The 18,970-nt window shown below is 24.1% G+C and overlaps 3 protein-coding genes across 3 annotated transcripts; all 3 read right to left on the reverse strand.

Moving 5' to 3' along the window:
* Positions 1–713: 713 nt before the first annotated feature.
* Positions 714–2,196, reverse strand: F4817DRAFT_328336 (uncharacterized protein). The gene has a single exon (XM_049302141.1). The coding sequence runs from the start codon at positions 1,992–1,994 to the stop codon at positions 963–965; it is 1,032 nt and encodes a 343-aa protein (XP_049161852.1). The 5' UTR covers positions 1,995–2,196; the 3' UTR covers positions 714–962.
* A 12,168-nt stretch (positions 2,197–14,364) lies between these two features.
* On the reverse strand, positions 14,365–15,945 carry F4817DRAFT_328338 (S-adenosyl-L-methionine-dependent methyltransferase). Its single transcript, XM_049302142.1, has 5 exons — positions 15,798–15,945; positions 15,452–15,707; positions 15,352–15,387; positions 15,074–15,215; positions 14,365–15,002 (listed from the first exon to the last, which is right to left on the reverse strand). Exons 2-5 carry the CDS (start codon positions 15,660–15,662, stop codon positions 14,642–14,644), a joined length of 750 nt encoding a protein of 249 aa, XP_049161853.1. The 5' UTR covers positions 15,663–15,707; positions 15,798–15,945; the 3' UTR covers positions 14,365–14,641.
* Positions 15,946–17,965: 2,020 nt separating this feature from the next.
* On the reverse strand, positions 17,966–18,682 carry F4817DRAFT_356853 (ORMDL family-domain-containing protein; the record flags this gene model as incomplete). Its single annotated transcript, XM_049305845.1, has 3 exons — positions 17,966–18,013; positions 18,075–18,433; positions 18,544–18,682. The coding sequence occupies 3 exons, from the start codon at positions 18,680–18,682 to the stop codon at positions 17,966–17,968; spliced, it is 546 nt and encodes a 181-aa protein (XP_049161854.1).
* Positions 18,683–18,970: the final 288 nt, after the last annotated feature.

Raw genomic sequence — 18,970 nt, forward strand, 5'->3', positions numbered from 1 at the left:
TGTTAACGACGTGTATAAGAAAGATGAAAGCTGGTAGCTTAGTTTAAATATCGTAAATGTTTGTCTTGCCGCACTCAAGATTACATACGGAATTTACCACGCTTGCCATAATTTAGTCTTGGTAATTTCGCTTTGTCCTCATAAATGGATGATATTAAGGTTACTCATGTATAGGGAATTTGCGTAATTACTTGAAATTGTTCTTGACAGTTCAAAGTTTAAGTGACCCCTCGTTTTATTAGTATTCCTCTTCTCATTTATAGCCCCTATTTGTTGGTTCATTAGTCTCCATATCTCCTATTTTCTTCTAGGACTACTTAAGCTATATCGTTATTAGGTGCTCCGATATTTTAGTAGCTTACGTCCATGTGTCTCTTCACATTAACAGATCGGTGTAAGGGAAAGGTTTCTATGTCATGTTCTTATCTGTATAATGTCTTCTGCTAGCTGTATCTTTGTGGTTTAATTTAATCGACATTTCAAAGTGCTTCTTGTGAAAATGTAAGATGTCACTCTACGTATAAAGTCTTCTAGCCTACCCGCTTTCTCTCATTAAGCTAAGGGATCCTTCTTAGATTACAGGTGTAAACTTTAGAACTAGTACTTCCGCCATAGATCACCCCCGTCATAAATCTTTGAATTATATATCACTACTTATTTGCAGTTAACTATGTGGGAAACATAGAAATAAATAAGTGATTCTTTGGTGACAACTAGCATCCTAACGATACATACGGATAACTCATATATTTTATACAACCATCCATGATTGTCTCCCTACCCCTGAGACTATATTAAGGGGAATAAGGGGTCTTAGAAATTGGAACCATTATAACCTTTGATATCTTAGACCTCTGGATTTAATAGCGGAAGTTATACCGAGAATACTCATCGTCCTTCTAGTAAGAACAAAATTTAATTCAATTCGCTGAATGACATTTCTTTGATTGATCACCAATATATCAACCTCCTGTTACCCTCTTTTCTGACATTGAATCCGATCTTCGAGCCAGCGGAGTCTCCACTCTAGTCCTTTCCGCCGGCCCTGTACTGTCCTCCCGTTTCTCAAGGTTTCCCGACGCCGTCTCTGATGGATCATTCGATTTCCAGGGATACAGTCCATCCTCCGACATCGGCGAGGGGGGCATATCCAATCTCTCATATCGACCTTGACTCCGAGTAGACGATGATAGTGATGAAACCACCGAAGTCCCCCTTTCTAGCGTCGCCGGTGAGAGCGCGGTTTCTGCCGGACGCACGGGGGGTGTACTCGCAACGATTTCTTCTGACTGTCGATTCTGCTCAAGCTTCCCATACGCCGGGATTTGCGAGTCGTACATCTCCTGCTGTTCCTGATTCTCTTTTTTCTGGGACCTGTGACACCGCTTGACAATCCAAATCGGGATGAACAAACCGGTGGCCACAGCCCCTGCCCGACCTAGGGCACGCGCGTAGCTTGAATCTTTGCCTCCTATCTCATTCTTCCTTCGCCGCTCTCTGGAGCCAAATATAGCTAATGACGCGAGGAATACGAGTACTATTAGCCCGACAATGACGATTACTGGAATGGCCCAGGTGGGAATTTGCTGGCTCGGGCTTCCACTTTCCAATGACGCGGCCTGTGGACTCAAGTTTGCACTGCTTAATGGCGTGTTGTGTGGACTTGGGCTTGTATCATTAGGTAATGTGCTCCCTGTGGAATCAGACACAGGTGTAGATGTAGGGGAAGATACAAGTGTAGACGTAGCTGAATGCGGATATGTAACGCCATAGGCAGATTTAGTTGTAGAACTGGACGTAGTAGATGATATTTTATTCGAGGTCGAGGGTGGTCCACTGTTACCGCCGCCTGTTTTATCGTATGGTTTATCGTTTTCCCCGTGCTTCCGAAGTTTTAATAGGGGATTGACACCTGTGGGTTCCTTTCCAGTCACGTCGTCGATCAGCGATGTATGGGAGCCCTTGGCCTCGTAATGCGGAAGAAAAGCGACCATTTTACCCACACAAGTCTAGAGTATCGCGAGCCTTTCTTCGTCCTCCAAAAATCGACAATTCACAGCTGGGTAAGTTGTCTAGGTTTCTAAATGCCAGCTCTTAGATTTACCATTAAAGCCTGGAAAAAGAAATTTTACAGCGAGCGTCCTGTTTATGGCCACTGTGAAATAAATCTAGGGCAAGTGGCCTATCTATTTCTGGACACCCGGCGCAGTTCACAGAAACATGTTACATAACAAAACCCGACGGGGCTGGGGCGTAGTCGATGATCGCGCGGTTAGTATTGGCTCGTGTTATGCACATCAGAGCCAACTAGAATCGATGTTGTAGGAGTGAAACAGTAGGGCTGCAGTCTTTATGGTCTGGGTATTATATTCGCGTCAACCTATATATTGGAAATAGACTACTGGTTCTCGTATGAGTTAGACCCCATAGACCGTGTCACCAACCATTTCATATAGATATCCAGACATTCTAATGAAACTATCGGTCTGCTTAACATATACTTGATTCATAGGACTCATGCGGCTGGCAAAGGTGGGAAGTACAGATATGCGTGGGGCGGTTGGGGGCGGCGCATCTCTACTATATATCGGGGGCTCAACTATTTTCTAGTATATTATAGAATATGATAGTTTCCTTTCATACGAGGGTTTTTATTATAATAAAATACGGTTATTGGTTAAACAATTGTTCTTTCTCGATTTACTTATAGTCGTTTCGTTAATTGAAACGTAAGGTAGTAGAGGCTCAGAGCGAGGGCCAGGAATTAAACGAATTAGCACTAGATCGACGAAACTCGGCCAGCTTACTCACCTGTAAGACTGGGTGGTTGCATTTAATATCTCAAACAGCGTGGGGAGCCTATGAGGACTTATACCGGCACTACAAACGTGAAGTGGCGCCTAGATACACTTCAGGTAGTTACAATAATCGATGGGGCTGAGCTCACACGCGTCGAGGTTTTACTCGGCGGCCCCAGCAGACTAGATAGGGGTAACTACTAGTAAGCATAAACTGGGCACGAGGATACTAAGACCAGCGGTCTCAACAAGTCAGTTAATTATTTGACCTGACTTGCACTGGCTTGACCTGAACTGGCCAGATATCTATTTTTGGCATATTTTAACGAGTCAGTTTTTTATTTTTTTTATTTGACTAGTTGCCAGTTAAATTGAAGCTATTCAGATCCACTTTTATATACATTTACGTGGTATAATTGGTGGTTACGAAGGAATTTTTAATTCAATGGTACGGATCTGTAAGTGGTTGTGTGTGGCTGGGTATGTGGCTAGGCATGTGGCTAGGCATGTGGCTTTTGTGGCTTTTGTGGCTTTTGTGGCTTTTGTGGCTTTTGTGGCTTTTGTGGCTTTTGTGGCCTTATGTGGGTTCGAAATCAGTACTGCCGGACTAAGACTAATCCGGCTCCGGGACCCAAGCCAGTCCGTAATTATCGTCAATTAAATAAAAAAAGTCATATATTTGACTTGAACTGGGTGCGGCCAGGCTTTTAATAAAAACTTGCTTGACTTGGCTTGTTGAGACCGCTGACTAAGACGACTATAAATGCGCTTCAACATAGGTCTGACTCGCCAGGTCTGACTAGTATGGGTAGCACGAATGATATAGGCATCACCTTGACTCTGCTTTGCCCAGGAGGTACCTATCTATATGCTACCCTCGCATGACAATGTTACACGACAGTTCAGCCACTACACTAGAGATGTATACGAGTTAGACTTGAACGATAAGACAAGTCTCAGTGCTATTTTTATACAAAAAAGTGCAACGCATGATTTAAAATTGGCGATGCTTCGAGGGTAAGGGGCCGTTGACATTATTAAGTAAAGATTATATGCATAACTCAACTGGAGGCAGCCCTGCGGGCTGCACAATATGCCCGAGTTTACATAATTGCGCACGTGCCAGATACTGCCCATTGAGTTACTTTCCTATTTGGGCCATGGAAAAAATTCGACACAATAACCCCTCGTAAACTCGGGCATACGGTATCATTTGAGGGTAATCTGCTTTCTTATAAATCGAACCATCTTAACATGACCAACTACCTTTTAAGCCTTTCGTCCATTGGGGACGGAAGAAACGAGAGAGCATCATTCATCATAAATGGCCAAAGCCCACTTTGTAGCCATCTTGTCAAACCCTCTCGAAAGGGTTGTTAATATAATGTTATGCTACTAGCTGCATTACCCGTCCGCGCAAACGCAAACGGAAGTATCTTTTTAGTTTTTAATTAAAATTACGTAATTTATAACTTTATAAAAAAGATTATATTACAAAATAAAATAAAAAAAAATTAATATTTAATTTATAAAACGGTTATTAATTAATTAAACTATTTAATAATTTAATTAATTTAATATATATATTTAATATTTTTTATATTTAAATAGTAATTTATTTTATAAAATAACTTTATTTTTATTTACTTTTTTTTTTATATAATTTATTATAAAATATAAAATTTAAATAAAATTATATTAACGTTAAATATATTATAATATTTAATTATAATAAAATTAATAATATATTTAAAAAAAAGAAAATTAAAAAAAAATAAACTTTTAATTAATTTTTTTTTAAATTAAAGTTAATTTATTTTAACTTTAAAATATAAAATATTAAATAAATTTAAAAATTATTATTAATAAATTTTATTATTTTATATTATAAAAAAAAATTACCGTATTTTTTTAAAAGTAATTTAAGTTTAGTTTTTTTTTTTAAAAGTTTTTCCGAAAAAAATTAAAAAAAGTTATTATAATACTTAAGTATTTAAATTAATTAATAAATAATATTATTATTTATAATAATATTTTTTAATTATTTAAATTGGTTTTAAATTATAATAATAATATTTAATTTTTTTATTATTTATTTATATAAACGTAAATAAAAGTATTTTTTTAAAAATTAATATTTTTTAATATAAAATAAAATTTACGTAATTTTTAAATAAATTTTATATAATTAATTTTTTATATAAATAAATTAAGTTAAATATTTAATTTATTTTTTATTATTTTAAAAAATATTAATAATTTATTAATAATATTTACCTTTTATTATATATTATAATATTATTTTTTTAATTTTATTTTTAACTTTTAATTTTTTATATTTTTTATTTTATTAATATTTAATATAGATTTAAAATTTTAATATTAATTTATATAATTTTTTATTAATAATAAATTTAATTATATTTAAAAAATTATATAAATTTTTTATTTTAATTATAATTTATTATATATATTTTTTAATTTATACGTTATTAATAATAGTTTTTTTTATTATATTTTTATTTATTATATTTATTATATTATTATTAAAAATATTTAAAATAAAAGTAAAAATTTTACTAAGTTATTTTTATTTATATATTTAAATTTATTTATTATTAAATAATATATATTTATAAATTATATTATATTTATTAAAATTTATTATTTCCACGTTTTTAATTTTTACTGTATTAATTTTAATTATAAATTTTTTTTATTTTATTTAATTATTTTATTTATTTTTAATATTAATTTATATTATAAATATTTAACTATATTTTATTATTTTTATTTTTAACTATTAAATTTTTTTTAATAAATTTATATTTAAATTATAAAAAGATTTAAAAGCTAATACACTAACTCGTACCGATTTTGCCAATAACTTAAAATGTGTTTTTTATGTTATTACGGTATAATTAATAAAATTTAAAAAAAACCACGTTATGTTTATTATTATTTAAAATTAATTAAAAATTAATAAAATATGTTAATTTATTATTGTAAAAATATTAAATATTATTTATAATATTGTAAATAATAAAATCTAATTTTATTATAATATTTATACATTATTTAATAATAATTTCTTTATTTTTATATTAAAATTTAACGTTATAATTAAAAGTTAATATTATTTAATATTATATTTTTTTACTTTATTAAAAAAATATTATAACATTAATATAAAAATATATATTTTATTTTATAATTATTTTTATAAATTTATTTTTTACGTTTTTATTAAATTATTATTTATTTGATTTATTTAAATTATTTTTATTAATAATATTAATAATAAATTATATTTTATTTTAATTTTTTAAAAAAATAAAAATAATATAATAAAATAAATATAAAAAATATTATTTATAAAAAAACTATTTTTTTTATTATTTAAAATAATTAATAATTAAAAAATTATTAGTAAAAAACGTGATTATAATTAAATATTTAAAAATTATAATTATATTAAATAAAATAATATTAAATATTTAAATAAAAATTAAATCTTTTTAACGTATATTAAATAAATAAAGTTAAATAATAATAGTAATATTAAATATTTTATTACTTATAAATGTTATAAAAATTTAATTTTTTTAATATATATTAAATAATTAAAACTTAATAATAATAATAACGGTAATAACAATAATAATAATAATAATAATAATAATAATAACAGGGTTAAATTTAATAATAATAGTTTTTTTAATAGTTATTTTTTATTTTTTAATAATAACAATAATATTTTTAAATTTTTCGAAAATAATAACGTTAAATTTAACCATATAATTTTAAAAATTAAAATAAAATTTAATTTATTTTTTTTATTTACCAATTTTAATTTTATTTTAAATTTATTTTTATTTATTATAAATTTAAATAATAATGATTATAATTTAAATTATAATAAAAACCATATTTTAAATAATTTTATTACAATTTTTATTAATAATAAAATTGATTTTAAATATATTTTTAATAATTATATTTATTAAAAAATTAAATTTTTATAAATATATTATTAATAATTAAAATTAATAAGTTTTTTTAAATTAAATATAATATTTAATAAAATATATACAAATAAATAATTAAAAAATTAAATAATTTTATAATATTAATATATAATTATTTGTTAATTTTTAAAAGATTTTAAAATATATAATATTTAAAAATTTATTAAATTTTATTTTTAATATTTTAAAAATCTTTAACTTTTAAATAAATTTTATTTTTAATATAATTATGTAAAATTATTTATAAATAAATATTAAAATTTTTTAATTAATATCGATTATATTAAAAAATTATTTTTAAAATTTATTTATAATTATAATAAAATATATTATTATTAAGAATTGTTATTTAAATTATATAAATAGTTATTATTTATTATTTTAAATTAATTTAATTTTTAAAAAAATATATTTAATATTATTAAAATTTTTTTTAAAAATTTTTACTTTTATATTATATTTATTTAATTAAGTTATTATTATTTAAATTTTATTATAAAAACCGGAATTAAAGTTTAAATTATATAATATTATAATAAAAATATTAATTTTAAATTTTGATTTAATTAATAGTATTTTTTTTAATTATAAATTTTAAATTATTTTTATTAAAATTTTATTAAAACGTTAATTATTTATTTTAATAAATTTATTTATTAAATAATATTTTTATTATTTTTTAAAGATTTTAAATAATAAATTGTTATTAATTTTTTATATAAATATATTATAAATAAATAAAATAAATTTAAAGATAAAAATATTTAAATTATAAAATATATTATTTAAGATTTGTTTTAAATAAATATAATTGTAAAAATTTTATATTTTATTAAACGTTTTTATTATATTAAATAATAATATTAATCTGTTAATTTTAAAGTTAAATAAAATTTTTTAAAATTATTTAATAAATTTTATATTTTTAACGTTATTTTATTATATTTTTATATTTTTTATTAAATATAATTTTTAAAATTAAAATTATGTAAGTAAATTTTATAAATAAATATTAATAATTTATAATTTTAAATTTTTTTTAATTATAAAAAAAATTTAAATAAAGTTTTTTTTTAAAAAATGTAAACATTTTACCAAATAATAATTTTATTTTAAATAATTAATAATATTTATTAAAAAAGATTAACTTTTTTTAATTTTTTTCGAATAATATATATTAAATTTATATTTAAAATAATAAAAATATTAAACTATAAATATGTAGTTTTTTTACTAGGTAATAAAAACATTATAATATTAAATAAAATTATATATAATATAATTTTTTTTTTTAATTAATAATAATAATAAAAGATTAAATATAAAAAAGTTTTTCCGATTTTAATTAAACTTTAAAAATAAAAATATATAAAAAAAAAATTTTATTTAATAATTATTATAATAATTTTATAAATAATATATTATTTATTATTTAATATTAAAAATAATTTATTATATAAAATAATTTTAATATTATAATTATAATTTAACTTTTTTTAAATAAATAATTAATATAAAATTTTTTTTAATTAAATTTAAGTAAAAAAAAGCCAATTTTATTTTAATTTTTAAAAGTTATAACAATTATTTTAATTATATATAATTTATAATTTAAATAAATAGTTTTAATTAATTTTAATAAATTTTAAATTTTATTAAATATTTGCGTTAAATTATTATATATAAATTTTTTAAATTTATTTTAAATATTAATTAAATTTTAAATGTTATTTTTTTATAATTTATATGTAAAAACGGCTTTTAATTAATTATTAATAAATAATATTTAAACTTTTTTAAAAAAATTATTTTAATAATTATTATTTTTTAAAAATTTTTACGTTTTATATATTTTTTAAAATGTTAAATATTAAATATTATTATATTTTTTTAAATTAAATTAATATATAGTTTTAAAAACCAAAGTAAAAAATATTTATAAATAAAATTTTTTACCGGTTTTTAAATAAATAAAATATATTTAATTAAGTTTTTTTTATATATTTTATGTGTATTTAATTCTTTTTTTTTTTATATATTACCGAAAAATATATAAAAAATTTTGGTATAAAATATTGCAATTGTTTTTATGGTGTTTATTATATTTAAATTATGTAATTAAAATTGTATAAGTTTTTTTTAATATTTTAATTATTATTTAAAAGTTAATTTTAATATTATATGTTATTTTATTTATTTTTAATAAATAAATAATAAAAGGTTAAATAAATGGTTATATATTATAAATTAAAAATTTAAAAATGTAATAAATTAATTTATAAAGTTTAATAAAATGGTTATATAAATATTTATTAATTTTATTATAAGGTTAATTTTAATTTTTGTTATTTTGCGGTAATAGTTTTTTTTAACGTATATAAGTTATAATATAATTATTGTTTTTATAAATATATTTATAAATATATTTTATTGTTTTAATTATAATATAAATTTTAATATTAATATGTGTTTAATATTTTTGGTTAAAAAAAAAGTTATAAAATATTATTTAATTATTATTTTATTTTATTAGTTTTAAATAATTAAATATTTTAAAATAAAGTTTTTATTTATAAATTAAATATTTATTAAAATTAATTATGGTTTTGGCGTAAAAAAGTTTTGGAAAGTTTTTTAAATAATAATTTTTAATTATATAAAATAATTTAAAATTTATTACGTTATAAAATTTATAAATTATATTAAATAATATTATTTTTTATAAAATGTTATTTAAATTAATATTAAATTTTGGAATTTTTATTTATATAACGTAATTAATATTATTAAGTTTTAAAAATTAATTGTGGTTTTTTAATAATAAAAAAATTAAATAATATATATAAAATAAATTTTGTTTTTAATATTTAATAATTTAAATAATATTAAAGTATTTACCAAAATATTTTTTTTTTATAATATTATTAAAAAATATATTTTATTTTTAATTAAAAATGTAAATATTAATATTAAATTAATTATTTATAGTTTAATTTAAAAAAAGTTTATTTTTAATTTTTAATCAATTAAAATTAATAATAAAAATAACGAATAATATTAGTTGGTTAAAATAATAAATAATAGTTATTAAATTTTAATAATAATAAAATATAAACCTTTTATTATTAATAAATAAAAACGGTAAATATGTATTATGTTTAATATTAATTACGTTAATATTTTCGGTTAAAATAATATTGTAAAAATTATTTTAAAAAGTTTTGCGTAAGTTTTTTTATTTATATTTAAATTATTTAAAAACGTTTTATTTTATAATAATTTAAATATTAATTAAATATTGTTAAAAAAGTTGATTAAATATAAATAAAATTAATAATTTATATTTGTAATTATAGAAATAATAATAAAAATATTACCGTAAAATTAATTTTTATTTTTTATAATTTTTATTATTAAGTTATATATTTAAATTATAGTTTATTTTTTTATATAATTATATTAATATATAAATAAAAGGTATATATGTTAAATATTATATAAAAATACGTATATAAAAAAATGTAGTTTTTTTAAAACGTTTTATTTGGTAAAAATGATTTTTTTCTATTATTAATTTATTTTTACAATATTTAAAATGATTTTAATAATATTGTTAATAATTAAAAGGTTTTTTTACTATTAATTTATACCGTTTTTAAAAATTATATTTAAATTTGGTTTTAAAATAAAATAAATTTAAATGTGGTTTATTTTTAAGTTTTTTAAATTATTTATAATTTTTTATATTTATTTTTAAATTATAATATATTTTTTAATATATAGATTTTTTGTATATATTTTTTTAAAAATTTATATTAAAATATTTATATTTAAATTATTATTATTTAAGTTTAATTAATATTAGGTAATTATTTATAAATTATAAAAATAAAGTTAAACATATTTAAATCGTTTTATTTTTACTGTTTTTAAAAAGTTAATTATATAATATAAAACTTTTTAAATTTAAAAAATATTTAAATTTAAACTATTTATATTATAATTAATAAATTTATATATAATTAATATAAAAGTAAAAATAAAGTTATATTATTAAATATTTTTCTAAAATTTTCGAAATTTTAAATTAAAATTAATTAATAATAATTATAAAAATTTAAAAAATTTATAAATTTTTACCAATTAAATATTATTATTTTTATAATAAAAATTAAACGTTTTATTTTTTTTTAATTTTTTTTTAAAATGTTTATTAAATTAATAAAATACATTATAAAAATTACATTATTTATTTATAATATTAATATTATAGATTTTTATTTATAAAAAATTATTATTATAAAACCAAATTTTATAATATTTAGTAAAATTTAACTATTTTTTATAATAAAATTATAAAAGTTGTAAAAGTTATGGAAGTTATAAAAGATATAAAAAATATAAAAAATATAAAAAATGTAATAAATAGTTTTATTTTAAAAATTATTAATTAAAAGTTTAAAAAAATTATAAAAAATTATTAAACTTTAAAAATGGTTATTTAAAATATTTATTTATTTTAATTTTATATTACTAAAAATGTTTAAACTAATAAAATATATTTAAATTTTTTTTATTTAATAATTAACCTTTTTTTAAAATATAATGTAAATAATAAATACAATAATATATTTTTATATAAAAATTAACAATTATTTTAAATTATTTATAAATTTTCTTATATTTTATATAAACTTTATTAAAATTATATAAATTTATTAAAAAAGAAAATAATATAAAATTATTATAAATTAATTTTAAATAATAAAAAACTAGAAAAAAAATTAAAATAATTATAAAAATATAATAATATATATTAAAATAAAATAAAATAATAAAAATAAAAGTAATTATTTAATAAAAAAAATATTATAATTAAATTTAATAAATAAAAAAATATATATATTATTTATTTTTTTTTAATTAATATATTTATAATATGTTAAAATTTAAGTTATAAAATAAAATAAATAAATAAAATAAGAAATTATTAAAAAATAAATATATATTTTAATTATTTAAATATATTTTTAAATATAATTAACCTTTTTTAAATACCATAAAATATATATTAAATAATAATAATTAAATTTAAACGTAATTATTTTTTATTTAAACTTTTATTCCGATTTATATGGCATTTTTAGCACTTTTTTAATTTTAAATAATTTATTTTTAATTTTTTAAAAAAAGAAAAATATATTATTAAATTTAAAAAAAAAAAGGTTAAACATAACTTTAATAATAAATTAAAATTATTTTTTTTTTTAAAAATATATAAATAATTATAAATTTTTTTTTTTAAAAATATATAAATAATTTAAATTATTTAAAAAAAAATATATAATTTTATTATTTATTTAAACCGCGTTAATTGATTCTTTTTTTTTAAAAATAAAGATTTTTTTAAAAATAAACATTTTTTTTTAAATAAAAAAAAAACGTTTAACTTTAATAAATATAACAATTGGTTTATTTTAACTGTTAAAATTTAATAATAATAATAATAATTAAATAAACTGTTTAAAAAAAAATTTGTTAAAAAAATTGTTTTAAAAATTATTAATTTTTAATATTATTTAAATTTAAAATTAATAATATTTATTATTAATAAAAGTTTTAAAATTTATAATATAATATAATAATTATTTATTTTATTAAATATATATTTATTAAATTTTTAGTTTAAAAATTAAATTATTAATAATATTTTTGCTAAGTATTTATAAAAAAATAATTTATATAATTTAAAAATAAAACCGTAAAAGTATAGTTTTAATTTTTAAAACGTTATAAATTAACGCGTAATTTTTATTTTTTATTATTTTTTAAAATTTATATTATTATTATTATTTTTAATTTAATAGTTTTAATAATAAATAAATATATTATTATTAAAAATATAAAACTTTTTAATAAATTTTATTTTTTTATACATTTAATAAATTTTAACGTTTTTAAAAAAAAATAAATCTTAATATAAAAAATAGTTTAAATTTTAAAAAATTAAAATTTAAACGTAAAAAAAAGTTATATATTAATAATATAAAAATTTTTTATAATATTTTAATTTAAAGAAATATTAATAATTAAATTTAAAAAATTTAAAATAGTTAAAATTTTTATTAATTAAATAAAAAAATATTTTAATAAAAAAGAAAATTATAATAATATTATTTTAAATCGATTTTTAAAATGAAAATAATAGTATAAAAATTAAAAAAAATAAAATATAAAGTAAAATATTATTAATAAATAATATGATAAAAAAAAAAAAGAAAAAAAAAGATAAAAAGGTAAAAAAATAATTATATACCGGAAAATTAAATTAAAATTATATTATTATAAATTTTAAAAATTATAAAATAATTTATTTATTTTAATTTAAATATTTATATTTTAATAAATTAATAAATATTTATATTTATTTAATAAATTTAACTTTTTTTAAATAATAATTATAAAAATTTATAAATATAATATTAAAATTTTTTAAACATATTTTATTATTAATATAACTATATTAATAAAATTTAAATATTATAAATTATATAATATTTTATATAGTTTTAACGGTTTTTTCCTATAATTAAAATATTAATTTAAAAAAATTAAAAATTAAAATTTAATTAAACATATAATAAATAAAAAAGTAAAATATAAATATATAATAAATAATTAAACATATATTTAACGTAATAAAATTTTAGCTTTTTTACGTTATAATTAAAGTTTAATTTTTAATTAATTAATTATATTTTAATATATGTTTAATAAATTTTTTATAAAATTAATTAAATTATTTTACTTTTAAATAAAAGTTTTAATAATTAATATTATTAAATAAAACGCGTTTTATATAATATTTTTATATTATTTATACTTTTTATAAACTTTATATAATAAAATGGTAAAAAAAAAATTACAAATTATAAAACGATTTTAAATATTTAATTAATCGAAAAAATTGTGGCAATATTAATGAAATATATAAAAGTTAATATAAAAATGATAAATGAAAAAAAAAAAAATTTTAATTTTTTTTAAAATGATATTTTATTTATATACGTTAAATGATAGTTTAACTTTAACGTGGGTTTGATTAAATAACGATAAAATTACGATTTTAAATTTTATTACAATTAAAGTAATAATTATATACATTTCCGATTTTTATATATAAAAAGTATTTAAATATATAAAATGTTTATTATTAATTTACTTGATTTATTTGTGCTCATTTAAGTTATAATTTATAAGATAATTTAAAATTATAAGTTTTATATAAATTTTAAAAACGAAGTAACGATATATTATAACAGTATTTATCGTATAACCCGGATTTTAAAAAGTTATAAAGTTTTTAATATTTCGGCATTTAAAACTTTAAAAAATTGATTTTAACACAAGTAAATTTACAAAAATTAAACATATTACGAATTTAATAATAATATTAAAACACCTAAGTTAAAATTTCTGGACTATTTATATTTTGGAATACAAGTGATAAAAAAGGAACTAATGCATTAACTGTTTAACGAGTCAAGGGTCATACGCGAGCTAGGTTCCAGACATCAATATTTAAAAATAAAAATAAAGTTTTAATATTTCGCAATCAATTTGATTAACTATAGAGCCTATGAGCGAACGGATCATGTAAGGCGTGTATCTCATTCTGTACTTTCGTAGGCGATTGAGCATATTTCTTATTTCCTTTAAAGAAAAAGCCTCGGAAATGCTAATGCAAATGAAGCCGCGATATCGCAATCAAGCAGGCTCAAGTTCCCCATGATGAAGAAAATTCCGATGACCAACTTAGTCCACCAGTCTGGACAAGTGCAGACCGTCCCAAAGAGGGACTAGAAATGTCTCTAAACGGTCGTTATCACCCGCGAGGTCGTTGTACTCGTTAATGGCAGCCACAGCGATGGCCTGAAAGGACTCGGGGTTATCGAAGTCGGCGGGTCGCCAGGGGTTGTCCGGGGTAGTGTCGACAACTAAGCCTTGGCGTAGCGTGTTGTCCGCTGCAATGATGCCACCGGGCCGGAGGAGTCGATTCTTAGCACCTGGAGCCGACATCTCCAGGATCTGGCGTAGGTAGCCGCTGTAGCCCGTCTTGTCCGCGTCGATGAAGATGATATCATAAGGTTCGCTTATATCAGCGAGCTTGGTGAGACTGTTGGTATCCAAGAATATTAGGTTAGTTGTATGCCGTGGAGGGAGAGGAGGGGAAATAGGGTTGCTTACGTCTCAGCGGCAGGACCGACATGTACATCGATATTCTCGTAACCCTGATCCTTCCAAGTCTCCTGTGCCAACTTGGCGTACTCTTCATTGCACTCGAGGCCAGTAACTTTACCCTGAGGACCGACAGCGTGGCTCCAAATCACTATTACGACGTTAGTAATTAAAAAATTGAGAGGATTCGGCCGAGTCTCGGAGTAATTGGTCCTAAGCGAAGTTGATTTTGGAGCACCAACTCCTGAGATGGGCTAAAAGGGGGAATGGATCTGGATATTACATACTAGCCGAGTACCCAACGTAAACACCAATCTCAAGGACTGCCAACTGCGTTAGTTATATTTCAAAGTAAGGTAGACTTCAGTGTGTCATTTATAAACTTACCTCGTTTAGCGCCAATGGCTCGAGCAAGGAAGACAAGGGCCTGAGACTCGAAGGTTGAGATCATATAGTTGGAGTCATCGCGCTCCTTAGAGATTCGGGTATGGTAGTCTTTGATAGGTTGAGGAATCCGAAGTGATTGAAACTCCGAATATGAGGTAACGCGATCACCTAGCACCCTGGTGGCGTAGAGAGACGTGTACCCAGATTTCATATTGCCGGTATTTATAGGTTAAATGATTATTATATTGGTCGGTGTCTAATATAAGATGGTTAGATATCTGACAAAGGTAGGTACCTACCTATTCTTTATGAAGTGAGGAATATAACAATACGGGTAGATACGTACATTGAGGTTGGTGGAGGACTTTGAAGATAATAAGTTGAAGTAAACTCGCCGACCGGTGCTGTAAAGGGAAAAGAAATGAAGAAATTATCAAGACCTCTGGGGTGATAGCGGCACTTAAACGTTGACAGCTGACATGGAATTTGCGAGTTTTGGAAGTGACTCCCTACCGTAGCTACCTTAGGAGGTACCTAACCTACTTATACGTAGTGAGTAATATGGCGTCACCCCCACTAGTATAATACCTGCCCAGGTGGTCATGCACTTGGTCATGATCCTCGGTACATGTATCACGAACCATGCTAACTTAGGCAACCAAGGAGAAAGAGCTCCTACTCTATCCTACACCGATCCCGGAGCCGAAAGCTGAACCCCGTTATTTAGTAGGGTTTATTTTGACAGGCCAAGTCCGACCTCCAGGAGTCATGCAGCCCGGATCAGATAAGATTATCTCCGACTTTGACAGGGGGGAGCCGAGTCTCAATCACTAGTTACACGATGCCTTGTCCCGATTTCTTTTCCTAGGAAGTTATGATCACCAATGTAGGTAGTTTATACAGAACCATACCGTCATACAAATACAACAGCGATGCGGCGCCCGAAAGCTCGTATATCCGAGAGGTTATAACCAAATCTACGTAAAACTTGGTCGGTGTATCCAAAGTTTTATCTAACTTTAGCCTCACCCTCCCTCGCAACTTATATCGCCAGCTGATACATCCATCATCTTAGACCAGACTACATTACATATTAGCGCTTATATCATAAATTAACTCCGACCATCTATGATTTCGGTAGTATTGTGAATTGGGACGTGTCCGACGTCGGTCATGGTGTTCATTGACGTATAGGGTTACAAGAAAAGATACTATGAAAGAAATGGTCGAAGAAATACACTTCTCATACTACCACAGCGGTAATTAGGTAGGGCGATATAGGAGCCGGACATAGCTGCCGTCCACTTTTTGATGAACGGCGCGTTGTTACCATACAATATGTTGATAGGACTGTTAAGGAGGAGAAATAGCAAGAGACCGGCTGCGTATCGCCGGGCAGTGGATCCTCAGTATTCGAATCCTCCTCGGCCTCCGTGTCTTCGCCGGGCTATGGACCGAGCTCTGGGTGGGGTGATTAGGCACTGCTCGACAGATGCGCGCGTTATTCCTCGCTTATACGGTGGATTAGGGGCTCTGCAATATGTAAGACTCGATGGTGTAAGGGTATATAGGGGATGAGGGGCGAACCCACTTTCGAAGCATTGACGATAGCATCCAGACCCTTCGCAACAGGGGAGGTAGATCCCACTAGGCCATAGATAGTAACCAGTATGCCGCTGGTCATTGCGCTTCTCATCTCCAGTAGCCAACTCTTGACTAGATGAAATCGACATTCCAGGCGTAGTGAAGAGTTGCCATAGAGAGCGGCTTAGAGCATAAGGCAAACGGTAGAAGCGAAAGAGAAATAGGCTGGGTTTTGAATGCTCATCACCGTCTAGGTACCTATCTATTCACACCATATATATGCATTTGAGAGGTGAATGAACCATAATGTCAAAATGTCAATAGTAGAGATATAGATAAGTTAGGTAGCTGTGGCGCTTTGACATGAAGCGGTTATGATTGTTATAATTAGCAGGCTCATAAATTGAAGACCCATATACCATGTCAAGCTACGGGTAGCACAGAGCCTACAAATCTATATTGTGTTAGGTGAACCCTTGTGTTGAGTTTGCACAATACCATGCTTCACGGGATAAATGATCAAATGCGGCTACCTTGGCAGCTAGACAGGAGATGAGAATTTCCATATTAGGCCAAGACAGATGATAATACGCTGCATTTGTGGTATCATAACCTCAACAGGTATTGGCATCACGGAATCTACACTATTAGCACCATAAATAAAATCATAGTCATGTTCAAGAGGATTGTGTTCGGGTTGAAAAGAGGAGAGCTCAGCTAAGCAAGATGTATCGGAACAAGGAGCAATATACATGGTCGTAGGATATGATGTTTTCTTGACTAATTTGCTCTTATAATCGATGTTCGGTTTTACCATCACCTCCTACCCCCTCTACTTTTATGTATTATCCCCAGTAATGACTCGCAGCCTCCCAAACCCACAAACATTTTTCAAACGCCAGTACAGATATGCTAGGTACCATCGTCTTTCTACTCTTCTGGCACACCGGAAAATAGGCCGACTCTCATGCGGTGACTCTATAAGATGGGCATATTAGTATGTCTACTTGAAGCTCAGGTACGGTATTTAGGAACCTACAAAAGGTAGTTTCGGTATAACTACTCCTAGCACAGCTAGAAAGTTGATGGTGAAATATGTGAGGTCGTAATGGGTATAGTGTGTACTTAGGAGGAAGAGCACAATAGGAACGCTAAGCAAGAATTTCTTGGCGGGGGTGTACTGTGCGCCATCGTCGATTTGTTCCCACATGTTCAAGTTGTCATATGCGCCACTGTTGAAGTCGAAAGGTACGCCGCGAACGTAGTGGAACATAATGTAGGAGCCGAACATATAGGAAATATTGGTCAAAGTCCAGGACGTTTCCTGGGAGACACCGGGTATAACATCCCAGAGAATCTTGAGCGCAACGATCAGAACAATGTGGATGGTCCACGCCCCTGTTGATATTCCCTTATTAGTTAAATTTTCCCAATGCCAGAATAGCTAGGCCAGAAAGACTATAATAAATCTAGGAAGTATATCCTCATATTACAACATCTTGACATACCTTTAGCGTTGACCCAGTTCGCATTGAGATTCGGGAGAGTGGACTGGTCGTTCAACTGCTCTATCGGCTCTTGCGGTTCCTGATATATCTGAAGGATGCTGCTCGATCTCCGCCTCCTAGCTGACTTAGAATCACCCATATCGAGATAGGTGGTACCTCCCCGTCTTGGAGGATTTGTACCAACGTCGTAAGAGACGGTGCGGGGAATGAGGATTGGGGAAGACACTTTGGCGGTATTGGGCGGAGAATTCGAATTGTTATTTTCGGATTTATTCGTCATCCAGACAATTCGACCTGGATACCTAATTTTTTCTTCGGCGTATCGAGGAGATCGGATGCGAGTAGAGTATTGCTATTGTGACGATACTCGAAGGAAAGGGGAGACTAGCCAGTCGAGTGTTAGACGCGGAGGCGGAACAGTAAAAGA

This window comes from Daldinia loculata (assembly GCF_022478755.1).
Source record: "Daldinia loculata strain CBS 113971 unplaced genomic scaffold F4817scaffold_8, whole genome shotgun sequence".
Lineage (NCBI taxonomy): Eukaryota > Fungi > Ascomycota > Sordariomycetes > Xylariales > Hypoxylaceae > Daldinia > Daldinia loculata.